This window comes from Sceloporus occidentalis, unplaced genomic scaffold, assembly GCF_023333645.1.
Source record: "Sceloporus occidentalis isolate IW3139 unplaced genomic scaffold, rSceOcc1.0.p SCAF_272, whole genome shotgun sequence".
NCBI classification, from domain to species: Eukaryota; Metazoa; Chordata; class Lepidosauria; order Squamata; family Phrynosomatidae; genus Sceloporus; species Sceloporus occidentalis.
In genome coordinates, this window is record NW_028317252.1 from 471,571 (window position 1) to 485,170 (window position 13,600).

The 13,600-nt window shown below is 42.5% G+C and overlaps 1 protein-coding gene across 1 annotated transcript in view; it reads left to right on the forward strand.

Annotated features, from left to right (window-relative positions):
- Window positions 1-702: 702 nt before the first annotated feature.
- Window positions 703-13,600, forward strand: part of LOC149275644 (SH2 domain-containing protein 4A-like) — a 28,105-nt gene continuing 15,207 nt past the window's right edge. The window contains exons 1-2 of the mRNA XM_089504483.1: window positions 703-835; window positions 2,102-2,300. Of these exons, the coding sequence (XP_089360609.1) occupies window positions 703-835; window positions 2,102-2,300 (332 nt within the window). The remainder of the gene's footprint in view (window positions 836-2,101; window positions 2,301-13,600) is intronic.

The following is a 13,600-nucleotide window of genomic DNA, read 5'->3' on the forward strand; positions in this document are numbered from 1 at the left end:
AGACCAGGCAAGAAACATAAGAGACAGACAAACATGAATACAGGAACTAGCCTAGAACTATGAGATAACAATTGGAGATTCCGTCACATCATATGGCCATAGTATGCTTAGCCCACCACTACGCCAAAGTACTCCAATGACAGTGGGGTCCTAACGCTAATCCCTGCTGACAGTGGTACGAAACGAAACAAACCAAACATGTAATCCAAACACATAGCACTGAGACATACCTTAGACTGAAGACTGAGACAAACAGAACACACGGGTGGGGCACACCTTATAAAGGAAACAGAGCTAAAGCAAAGAGCTGAAGCAGAAGCAAGGAATGGAAGATCAGAACAGAGCAACAGGAAATCCAGGAATGGATCGAAGTAAAAGAAGGAAACTGAAACACGACAGGTATGCAGCTCCGCAGCCTGGGTAGGATCATGACACCCAGGAGCAATTGCCCCATTGAACAGGTCCATTGGACAGCCCACTATGGAAGGCAGGAGATCAGTGGTATCATGTTACCCTATATGTGACCTGTATGCCACCCTATAGCAGCTCAAGCCAGGCTCCAGGTAAAAACAAGCAAGAGTGAGAGTTTGGGTGTGTGTGTGTATTGCTCCCTCTGTTTCTTATTTTCGTGATGCTTTCTTTTTTTTTTTTTTTTTAATTTGGAACACAACGCTGAAAGTCCTTTTGTTACAGAAAAAAACTATGAACTATGAGACGCACGACAAAGGGATTGAAAGGCTAGAGGAAAGAACGCAGGAAATTTACATGAACTGGAAAGAAGCACAAGAGGTTAAAATAAACTTAGAGAAAGAAGATTCAGAGTGGCAGGAGACATGTAAGTTTTAATGATATGAGCCAAAAATATTAGTTAAACGGACTCAAGGTGTACTTTAGCATGCATTATTCGAAAATAAAAAAAGAAAAATGCTTACCAGACACAAAGATGCAGCCCTGCTGCTGTAGTTGCCCTCTTCTGTGGTATTACCACTGATTGGTTGCTTGAAGCAACCAGACAGCAGCTGGTAAGTGCTCTCATTGAAAATAATCGGAGCACTTTCCACATATGCTCATTGCGTTCTCGGCCAGCACTGGAGCTGACTGGAAGTGAGTGTATCATGTGCAGGGAGGTGTGTTTTGCCACATCTGTGGGGACTATATCTCCACATTTGCAAAGGGGGCCCCTTAGACCACCACCCCTACTTTTTTGCAGCAGTAGGGACATCTCCCTGTCACCATACTAGAGAGTATGGTGACAGGGAGATGTCCCTACTGCTGCAAAAAAGACTGGACTTACTGGTTCGTCCGAAGGGACATCTCGACACAACTTTTATGGACATCAAAAGCGTTAATGGATATGATATATGAGAGGTCATTTTAAAGTACATGGTAAATACATGCATGTGCCCCTTCTGCTATTTTCAGCACAGTAGATATATTAAGATGAACATATCTCCTGCCATCTGATATACTTACTGACAGTGCTTACAAACAACAGCCCGGACTCTCCCCTGTCAGCAGACGCAAGCTTTTCTAGCTTCCTGCTAACAGATCTCCTGTAAGGGTGCACCTTTATCGCTTTAATGGGCGATAAGGCATTCTGTTCCGTTAGGTGTCAATGCTGGGAATGTCAATGCTGTGTCCAGACCCTGCTGGGATCTCATATTGCTCCCACTGCTGACTGATAATACACATTGCTATCACCTATGCATTGCTATGAGCCATGTTTGCTAATCATAGTGGGATCACTGCAGAGGGGAGATCAGAGGGAGAAACAAACTTAATTAAAAAAAAATTAACCAAAGAAGTTAACTTCCCAAGACCCAAGAGCCTTCCAAAGAAATGACCAGCTTACGCTGGTCTTTTTATTAATTACTGTCTTGTGACTGTCTTTTTAAAGAAATGCTTTAAAATGGTTTTATAAATTTGCTAATGTGCTAAATAGCTGTTATACATTTTCTTCTTATGGGAGACATATCTTTGGTGGAATACGTTTGTTGTTACTAAATGATGGATATAGTCTGTTACATGCAAGTATTGTCAGTTTTAAATTGGGTAATGCTGATGTAATACTGAGTTATTAAATTGTGTTGTCATGTTGTAGTAAAAAAGTCAAAAGCAGCTGATCAGCGGAGGAGGTCTATGGCTAAACAAGCCCGGGACGACTATAAGAGGCTTTCGATGCAAGCCATTGAAAGAGGTAGTGTGGCTGAAAAGGCCAAAAGTTTTGGAGAAGTGAAGCGTCCACCCTTGCCTCCCAAACCAAAACCTGCTACTTATGTGAACAACTCTGGCATAAGCAGGTAGGAGCATGTTCTAAGACCAGGAATATTGATTTGGTTTCCAACAATTACTTGTTTTCTAGAGAATAAGTCAGCTCGAGTAAAATCCTAAGATTCTAATCATTTTTGACTGACACCTTGATATTTGTGTAAAAACTCAATGTCAAAACTCAAATGCTCTGAAAAATCTTATAATCAAAAGTGTCTGCGCACCCAAATAATAAGTGAGTAAATTATATGTGCAACACAAAAATAATATGTACAAAGATACCCTTCCAGCGAGAGTTCCCACACACAGTATCCAAAAGGTTCATATATAAAAGGAAGAGAAAAAAGAAAGAAAAAAAATTATGGTGTAGTATATCAAAGTAGGTCTTAAAAAAAAAAAATGCTATTAAGCTGATCGGACCCTTACAATTTAAAGGGCATAAATATGACCATACATAGAGTGTAATGGTTTCCTTAGGAGTTTCTTTATCCCACACTGGTACTTGTGTGGGATACATATTATTTTTGTGTTGCACATATAATTTACTCACTTATTATTTGGGTGCGCAGACACTTGTGTGGTTTTGATTGTATTTAATTTGGGGAGTTTGGGGAGTTTGTTCCTGTGCAGCAACACTTCACCAGAAGGTGTAATACTTATATTTAATTAGAATATTGCGCTTCACTTTTTTGTATTTTGAGTATTATATTGGGTTACCCCTCATCTTATATTCGTCTTATAATCAGACCTCAAAAAATTAATTTTTCTCAAGCATAGTTTTTAAGTAGTATGAAAAAATAGTTTACATGCAAATTAATATTTACTAGTAAAACTTTTTCCTGTAGGGTCGTCTTGTATTCAGGCTTTTTTTTTTTTTCTAAATTAATATTCAAATTTAGGGGGGTCATCTTATAATCAGGGTCGTCCTCTAATTGAGCAAATACGGTATATAATCAAAAATAGAGTAAACTTCATTACAAACAATGCAGTGTACCAATAAGAGTCCTAATAGTCATGTCAGCACTTGCAAACCGTGAGCATGCAAAAGTGGCCAACAATCTTCCCAAAATATTGTCAGTCAAGATGCAAAATGGGCAGCATCATTTCACTAGTCAAAGTCCACCAATAATCAGCTCAGTGGTGTACAGATGTTCAGAGGGCAATCATCTTAAATAACTTCAGCAGTTAAAACAGAATAACTCTTAACCTCTTCTGTACTGGCAGGGCAGACCCAAAAACCTGGAACATTTTCAGCATTTTTATATTGTTTATTTAACCCCTTTGTGACAATTGACGTGACGTTTCACAGAAAAACATACAGTTAACGACAGTTGACATGCCTAACACCTCCGGAGCTATCACATTCGCCATATTGAAAGGCAGTGCGGTGCTGCTAGAATGAGCTCTCAGCTGGTGTTGCTGAAATGCATCAATAATATTCCAGAACGTCGCATGATACTATGGGTATTTATAAATGCAAGACAAATATTTTTTAACCCCTTAAGGACAATGGGCGGTCCCTAAACCCATTGAAAACAATGCATTTTGAGCCTGTACACGGCTGTCATTAAGGGGTTAAATAAGCCATTTTTTAAAAAAAAAAACAACCAATTCACCATATCTTATTATTTTTTATTATACATTATATATGAGTATGAAAATAATGGCATGTAAAAAAAAGCCCCTCTTGTATTATATATAATTTGTGATGGTACAGCAAACAAGAAAGAAGAAAATTACAGACAACACAAACACCAAAGAAATGGAAAAACAGCTGTTGCCATGAAGGGCCAAAATGCCAAAAATAGTCCTGTCACAAAGGGGGTTAACCATGATTCTCCTTTTGTTACATAGTTCATAAGGTTGAAAAAAGACCTAAGTCCATCAAGTTCAACCCTTCTACCTAACCTTCGTATTCTTGATCCAAAAGAAGGCAAAAAAACCCTAATATAAGCTACTTCGAATTCTGCCATCAGGGGGAAAAATTCCTTCTTCGCTTCAAGAGGCAATCGCATTAATGTTATTCTATTTGTATATCCCTAAAATATGAATATTAATTTAAAAAAAAAAAGACCCTATAGGAAAAAGTTTTACTAACAAATATTAATTCACATGTAAACATTTTTTTCATATTTAATAAAAACTATGCTTGAGAAGATGCATTTTTTAGTTTTTTATTTCATTTTATTTGCCAACATGCCCCACAGCTTGCTATTCTGCCCCCCAGATATGCCTTATACTCTCTATATGCCTCTCTGCCTCCCTGGTATGCCACTCTGCCCCCAGATATGTATTATACCCTCTATATGCCTTTCTGCCTTCCTGGTATGCCACTTTGCTCTCCTATATGCCTTATACCCCCCATTTGCCACTATGCCCCTCTGATATGCCCTATTCCCCCTGTATGCCCCCCCCAACTTACAATGCATCCCTAGTGGGGGGTAGCCTGTGACATCTGCACGATGCACGCAGACAACCTCCGCTGCTACCCGGGACCTCCGCTGGGGCTTCTATGACTGAGCACCGGAATGTCTCATCAAAGAAGCTCCGGCAGAAGTGTCAGGTAGCAGCGGAGGTTGTCTGTGCACATCGAGCAGACTTCCATCGGCGAGAGGAGGATCCAGGTCCCCTGCAGCGCTGCGGGGGATCTGGATCTTAGTCTTGTAAGTGCGGCCGAGAGATTCAAAACGTCCGTAAGACCGCCTCCGCAGGCCACATAATAAAATTAACGTGACCAGCGTGCACACACCCTGCCTCGGTGAGGCTCTTCGTCCACCCCTTTCAAGATGTGACGCTCAAAGGAGCAGGCTCATAGAAGAGTTCCTCATGATGGGGAGAGGATCGTCACATCGGAGAACAGGAAAAAAGAAAAGCAAAAATGTAAGTATTATCCAAAAAAATAGTTAGAGGAAAGGGGACCCATATTCAAGTGATGGGGGGGGGATTGCTTTGGGACATCATTAAAAATTAAATAATACAAAAGGGGAGGGGTGACTCGGTTTTGGCATTACAAAATCAATATAAACAGGGGTGGGTGGCATCACAAGAGACAAGAGGGTGGCTGGCATCACACAAATAAATACTAAGCAGGTGGGGGCATCAATACACAGGGGAGGGGGTTGGCTGGTAGGCATCACATAAATCAATACACAAGGTCGTGGGGGGGGGACACATTAATCAATACAAAAGGGAGGCCTGGCTGGGGCATTAATACACATTAAATATAAAAGAGGGGTTAATGGCAAAGCAGTGTAGAAAATACATTTTATAATGCTTAGTTTACACCTGTCCTGATGCATGTGTTTGGGTGTGTGGCAGAGCCTATCCTGGTGTGTGTTTGGGTGTTGGTGTGCCAGAGCCTGTCCTGATGTGTGTGTTTACGTGTTAGTGTGGCAGAGCCTGTCCTGGTGTGTGTGTTTGGGTGTCGGTGTGGCAGAGCCTTTCCTGGTGTGTGTGTTTGGGGGTTGGTGTGGCAGAGGCTGCCCTGGTGTGTGTTTGGGTGTCAGTGTGGCAGAGCCTGTCCTGGTGTGCGTGTTTGGGTGTTGATGTGGCAGAGTCTGTCCTGGTTTGGGTGTCGGTGTGGCAGAGCCTGTCCTGGCATGTTTGTTTGGGTCCTGGTTTTTATCTCATAGACAAAATATGAGAAATAACGTGTGTATATATCTATCATACAATCACTTCATAAACACATACTATATACACTGCATATATAGTTTGAAGAAAATATGCATATAACATGTTTTTTACCATTTGCCAATTTAACTTTAAAAATCTGGTCACCTTACTGTTAGTGTCAAAATAAAGGCCAGAAATGCCTTATACCCACTGTATGCCACTCTGCCCCCCCATATACGCCTTTCAACCCCCTATTTGCCACTTTGCCTCCCAGATATTCCTTATACACCTATATGCCACTCTGCCTCCCTGATATGCATTTAACCCCCTATTTGCCACCCCCCCAGATATTCCTTATACACCCCTATATGCCTCCAGAACACCATTCTAAAGTAGACGTCCAGATAGCCCAGCTTTCCAAACGTACGACCATTCCCATTAGTGAAGTGGCTGGTCTTAAGGATCCTATGGATAAGAGGGCAGAAACGTCTTGCAGACGTATTTACCAATCATCTGGATTCCAGTGTAAAGTGGCGTTGTCTAGCGCATCTGTGGCTAAAGCGCAGGGTGTCTGGTTGCAGTCCTTAGAGGGCAGTCTTTCAGAATCTATGGATGAAGGTTTATCTAAACTATTTAAAAACCTGACACTGGCTAATAGCTTCCTGCTGGAAGCTGCAGAAGAGGGCCTTAAGCTTTCAGCCCGTAACATGGGTTTGTCTTCCGTTGCCAGAAGGGCATTATGGCTACGTTCCTGGGCAGCAGATACTGCCTCCAAATCTACTCTATGCGATCTGCCCTTTGAAAGAACCAAGCTATTCGGTTCTTCCTTGGAGGAACTGATCAGACACATGTCTGATACTAAAAAGGCACTTCCTCAGGATAGGAAAAGCAGATGGAACAAGCGATACCAGTATAGACCTTCCAGGCCTTTTCAACCAGTTTTCAAGACTCAAGCCTTTCGTAAACAACACGAGAGAAAGTTTCAGGAACACCCTAAGAAACCAGAGGGTAGGAAGTTCTGACGGTGTTGGAGGTCGTCTGCAATGGTTCCTACCAAAATGGAGGCAAACCACAAACAATTCCTGGGTCCTCAGGATCATTGCGGACGGGTACAGGATAAAGTTTTCCAGTTTTCCTCGTCCTCTGTTCCTGATTTCGTGTTACCCCTCTCAGGTGAAGAACTCAGCACTGTTGGCCGAAAGCCTTACCCTTCTAAAAAAGGGTGTCATAGAGCCTGTTCCAAAGTATCAGGAGTTTCAGGGAGTTTATTCCCGTCTCTTCCTGGTCTCAAAGCCGGATGGGTCCTTCCGTCCAATTCTGGATTTAAAGAAAGTCAATGCATATATTCCTTACCGTCACTTCAGAATGGAATCCATTCTCACGGTTACCCGCCTGTTGAGACAAGGGGACCTTATGGTTACGTTAGACCTAAAAGATGCCTATCTCCATGTGTATATCGCCATAGCCTCCAGGAAATATCTCAGGTTTGCCATAAGAGTCGGGACAAGAGTTCGTCATTTCCAGTTTACTGCTCTCCCTTTTGGCCTGTCGTCAGCTCCTCGGATCTTCACAAAGCTTTTAACTCCTATTGCAGCGGCTTTACGGAAAGAGGGGATCACAGTCGTCCCTTATCTAGACGATTGGCTGCTAAAAGCAAGTTCTTCTCAGGAGCTCCGGGCACATCTCAGCTTTACGACCCGATGCTTGGGGGAACACGGCTGGATCATAAATTACAAAAAGTCCAACCTGATTCCAACTACGAAGATCCAGTTTCTGGGGCTCATAGTGGATACCGTCTCTTCGAGACTTTATCTCCCACGCTCCAAGATCAAGAAGATAAAGAATCAGGTTTCCTTTCTGCAACAAAATCCAACCCTTTCCTTCAGGTTGGCTATGAGTATCCTGGGCAGTCTTACAGCGTGTATTCCGGCAGTAAGCTGGTCCAAAGCGCAGTTGAGACCCCTGCAATGGGACATCCTACAACAGTGGTCCAGGAGACCGGAGGATCTAGATGTTACCTTCACGGTATCCAGGGAGGTTTTACTCCGGCTGAATTGGTGGAAAGCAAAGGAGCGCCTCACCCAAGGGCGATCTTTTCTACCACGTCATTGGATCACCCTCACCACGGATGCCTCCAAGGTAGGCTGGGGAGCTCATCTACTCGACCTCTGCAGTCAGGGCAGTTGGTCCTTAATCGATCAAGCCCAATCATCAAACTTTCGGGAACTAAAAGCTGTGTTCCTGGCACTCAAGACCTTCGGTCCAAGATTACGGGGGAAAGCTGTGAGAATCCAGTCCGACAATGCCACCACAGTCTCATATATAAACAGACAGGGTGGCACTCGGATTCCAAGGCTACAGGACCTTTCAGACCATCTCATGCGCTGGGCCCAAAGAAACCTGGAGGATTTAGCAGCGACACATATCAAAGGAGTAGACAACTGTCTGGCAGACGATCTCAGCAGATCTCGTTGCTCCCAAGCAAACTGGTCCCTGGACAAGAGCATTTTTTCTCTCCTAGTTCAAAGATTCGGCCTACCAGATATAGACCTTATGGCGACCAGACAAAACAGGAAATTGCCAGTTTTCGCCTCCCTTTACAGGCAGGACAATCCCCCCCTGCTAGACGGAATGTCAGTGGTTTGGTCTTTCAAGATGGCTTATGTGTTTCCTCCAGTAGCCATGATTCCTCGGATCCTCCTAAAGATTCGGGTAGACAGAGCCAGGGTTTTAGCTATTCTCCCTTATTGGCCGAATCGAAGTTGGTTTTCGGAGCTGCTCAGTATGGCGATTTCAGTATGGGAGCTGCCAGTTTCCTCCCATCTTCTGGAAAACAAGAACCTGTCCAAGGATGTTCTTCTGCAGTTCAGATTGACGGCCTGGCTGCTGCAAGGATGATCCTCCAGAGCAGAGGCGTTTCCAATTCTATGTCAGAAATCCTCTTGGGTTCAGTACGAAGATCTACGTCCACTATTTATCTTCGAGTCTGGAATAAATTTCTCCACTGGTGTGTCTCCAAAGGTTTGGATTTCTCTTCTCCCCCCACAAGTTCTGTTCTGGTTTTTTTTGCAGGAAGGTTTTTCAGCGGGTCTCACAGTCTCGACGCTTAAGGGACAGGTTTCAGCCCTGAGTCATTTTCTCCTGTCGGAGTTGGCGTCCCAAGTTCTCGTCAGACGTTTTTTTAAGGCTGCCATCATTCAACGGCCTCCCAGACGTTCGCATTTTCCCTCCTGGGATTTGTCATTGGTCCTCCAAGCACTCTGCTCTGAACCATTCGAACCTTTGGAAGAGGTATCTCTAAAATTTTTATCCCTCAAGACGGCTTTTTTGGTGGCCATTACCTCAGCGAGGAGGGTCAGTGAACTTCAAGCTCTTTCCGCGGCTCCAGAATTTACTATTTTCCACCAAGATAAAGTCGTCCTGTATGTTAAACCTTCTTTTTTGCCCAAGGTTATCTCTGAAGCTAATGTCAATCAGCCATTAATTTTGCCCTCTTTCTTCCCGTCTCCTTCAACTCCGGAAGAATCACTCTGGCACACTTTAGACGTCCACAGAGCTCTACGAATTTATATAGACCGCACTGCTTTTTTCCGCTCCATGGATCAATTGTTTGTTAATTATTTTGGTAGATCCACAGGCAATGCGGCCTCCAAGCACACGATATCTCGATGGCTTTCCGATACTATTCGCTTAGCCTACTCTCTCAGTGGTCAGGTTCTTTCATCCCGCATTACTGCTCACTCCACCAGAGCTATGGCTACATCCTGGGCTGAAAGGTCTTCGGCATCTCCAGAAGAAATATGCAAAGCAGCTACTTGGTCTTCCTTTCACACGTTTATCAAGCATTACCGGCTAGACATCTTCTCCTCCTCTGATGCTGACTTCGGGCGTAAGGTGCTTCAGGCAGTTACCTCGTGACCGTTTTTTCCCCACCCAGGAGGGGTCATCTTGCTATATCCCCGTGGTACTGACACTACACGACGGGAAAAATAGTAATTTTACTTACCGTAAATTCTTTTTTCCTTAGTGTAGTGTCAGTACATATATCCCTCCCTGTGCATTTTTGTATTAAAATTATTTTTTGCAAGCTATCTTGTGTTTCTTGGTACTTTCTGAAGGTATGAGGGTTGCCGGGGCTCTTATAGGGAGGAGTAGGAGGGGTTAGGAGGTATCTTAACCTCTTCGGTTCTAGGTCCTTGTCCCAGGAAGAGCGACACCCCGTGGTACTGACACTACACTAAGGAAAAAAGAATTTACGGTAAGTAAAATTACTATTTTTTATTGTTTCTCAATGAGCAGAAACTTTTAACATGTATAAATTACTAACCATACATGACAAACTGCAAAAAAAAGTTTACGCATTTTTTTAAATAAATATATTCCTGAAAAAAACATTCTCACAATACAATAAATTCTAACTATAACCTCTCTGATATATTAATGCTGTATCTAATTCAACTCGTATGGCAATGTGACATTTATCAAACCTTTTCACATTAGTAACACGTTTTTAACTCTATTGCCTAAATGTGTATTTATTGTTTTTAGCTTTGTTTTACAAAGCTGTAAAAAGAATGACAGTCCATGTCAAAATAGATTTTCACCAGAAGTTCAGATTTTATCAGCTCAATGTTGCATTTTGTTCCTTGGAATGGAATGCTGAGAGGTTAGACAGGTTTTCGGGTCCAGCTTTCAGAAATGTTTTTGACCATTTAACATCGGTGTTGTCACCATCCACTTCAGCACTGGAGGAAACTGAAGGTGTGGACAAACACAAGTGTATTATTCATAAAGGCATTTTATTGAAAGAGAGCCCAAATTCAGAACTTCATCTACTACCACCAGTTTATTAAATGTAAGGTTCTCCTTCAAATTTAAGCACTCAATTTTATTGTTTAAAACCACTGTTCTAAATATTGAATAGTAGCCGGTGCTATGTGATGTTGTCTACAAACAGATTACCTGCGTGGATGTAAATATGGCACTGATAAACAGCACCATCTTTATGTCCAAACAGCTATTCAGTGCCAACCTGGTCCCCAAACAGGACCATAACAGCTAAACAGTGCCATCTTAGTCCCCAAACCGCTAAATGGTTGCGATATTGCTCCCCACAGCTAAACAGTGCCATGTTTACACCCAGACAGCTAAACAGTGCCATTTTGCACCATAACTAGCTTAACAGTGCAATCTTGGTCCCCAAGCAGTTAAACAGTGTCAACAGTTTAACAATGCTATGTTTGTCCCAAGCTTCCCAGTGCCACCTTTGTCACTAAACAGCTTCCTGTTTTCCATAGTCATATTTGTCACTAAACAGCTTTCTATAGTCATCTTTGTCCCAGTTTTCCATAGCCATATTTGTCACTAAACAGCTTCCCATAATCATCTTTGTCCCCAGTTTCCCATAGCCATCGTTGACACAAAGCACGGTACTATGGAAAGCTGTTTAGTGACAAACTCTGTCCACAGTTTCCCATAGGCATCTTTGTCACTAAACAGCTTCTCATTGCCAACTATGTCCCTAGTTTGCCAACTTACCTGACTCTTCACTTTGCTTGATCCCTCCAGTCCTCCACTCTCCCTGACACCTTGCTGACACACAGGGCCATTTGGGTGATATCTGTTATCATTATGATTTAAAAAGAGCCAAACAACTATGTGATAATAAATGTCATCATATGACCACTAGCCTTAAATAAAAGACAGGGGTTTTTTTGCATGATCAGTAATATTTTCAAAATCAATGCCAATATTTCACAATTTCTGCCAGGGTGTGCAAACCTTTGAGCACAACTGTATCGACGAACAGGTAACACTGAAAATGAAGGCAAAAACACACCTAGTGTGTCTGGTGATTGCTGTGATTAGCCAATCACAGCAGTCATGTGACATAGGTGGTTGCTAAGTGGTTCCCACAGAATGCCTTGATTAATAGGTAGATACCTGCACCAAAAACTGGCAGGTAGTGGTGCGCACAGGAGCATGTGCAGCTATTAACTTCATGACGTCTATGCCGTACGCAACGTTTCGACACACAGGTCTTTCTCAAGCCTTAGAAACATAAGTGCACACGCTGAAATATTTATGCAAAACAAGTGATTAAGGGGTCGGACACACCCGATCCTACATAACAATTTAAAATGACAGTGCAAACTGACCAATGTGTATATATAAATAAATATCATTATATTAAAAGTCTGAATAAATATGAAAGTGAAGTGAAAGATATACTACAAATAAATATCTATTATCATATCAAAAAGGTGTACACAAGTTTAAAATCAACACTGTACAACAAATACAGACACTATATGATCTAGAAATATTACTGTAACAAAATTGTAACATGATAATATACAATATTAAAGATCAGTCTGCCATATTTGTCTGTCAACGCAGCTGCACCATATTTCATAATTTCAAAATCTACAAAGAAGCATTAAATAAACCTACAGGACCAGCTGCATCCCGGAATAACCATCAGCCGAGCTGAAATAAACAAAATCTAAAAGATAAAGGATAATGTTTAAGTTAATAAATATATATAAGAATATCATTATATAAAAATATACCGTATTGGCTCGAATATAGGCCGCACTTTTCCCCCCCTACTTTAAGTCTTTAAAGTGGGGGTGCGGCCTATATTCGGGGTCTAGCGCCCGACGCCCGGGACATGCAGTTCCGGGCGCCGGTCAGGCAGCAGGCTTAGGATGCAGATCCCCCGCAGCGGTGCAGGGGACCTGCATCCTACTCTCTGATACGCTCAGACAGCCTCCCCTGCCATCACTTCCCACGGGGGAGGTGCCGGCACGGGAGGTTGTCTAAGCGCATCGTGCAGACGTTCACTGGCAGCAGCGATGCGCGTAAACAGACTCCGCTGCCGGCACGTCTGCACGATGTGCTTTAACAATCTCACTTGCCGGGAATTCCCACGGTGAACATCCGCACGATGCGTTTTACCTCTGCCCCCGCGACTTACCAGAGCAGACACCCGTCGGGGGGGGGGGACAGTGGCAGCATATCTCGGGGGGGGGGGACAGTGGCATTAAATCCAATTCCCTATTGAGTCCATTTGGAAACAATGTATCCAATTCATAAATCCACCATGATTCACGTTGTTTAAGAATATTAACTCGATCACCCCCCCCCATTTAGGTCTAGATACCTGTTCAATAACATGAAATTTAAGGTCCGTCAATTTATGTTTCAACTCATCAAAGTGACCGGTAAATCCAATTTTCTTAATTTGATGGTGGATTTATGTTTGGAAAATCTACTTTTGATCTTCTGTGTAGTTTCTCCCACATATAAAAGGTTACAAGGACACGTAAGTATATAAACCACATAGGATGATTTGCATGTCTAATGGGATTTAAGATTTTTTAACCCCAAAAACCGCTGTGAGTTATCACGTTTAACATTTTTAAACTCAGCATGGACCAGTTGATCCCGCATGGTACCCACCCCTTCTATATGCCATAAGAGGGGGCGATGCAAACTCTTTTATCATTGGGTAACCATCAGATAATATATGCCAATGTTTTCTAAAAATCTTTGTAACAGCTCTGCTATGGGTACCAAAATCGGACACAAAAGCCAGTCTGATCTGTTTTAGATAACAGATCCACTCTAGATGGTTTCTTAACTGATCTATATGTATCATCCAATAAATTTGGGGGATAACCCCTATCTAAAAACTTTTTTGACATCTCTTTAA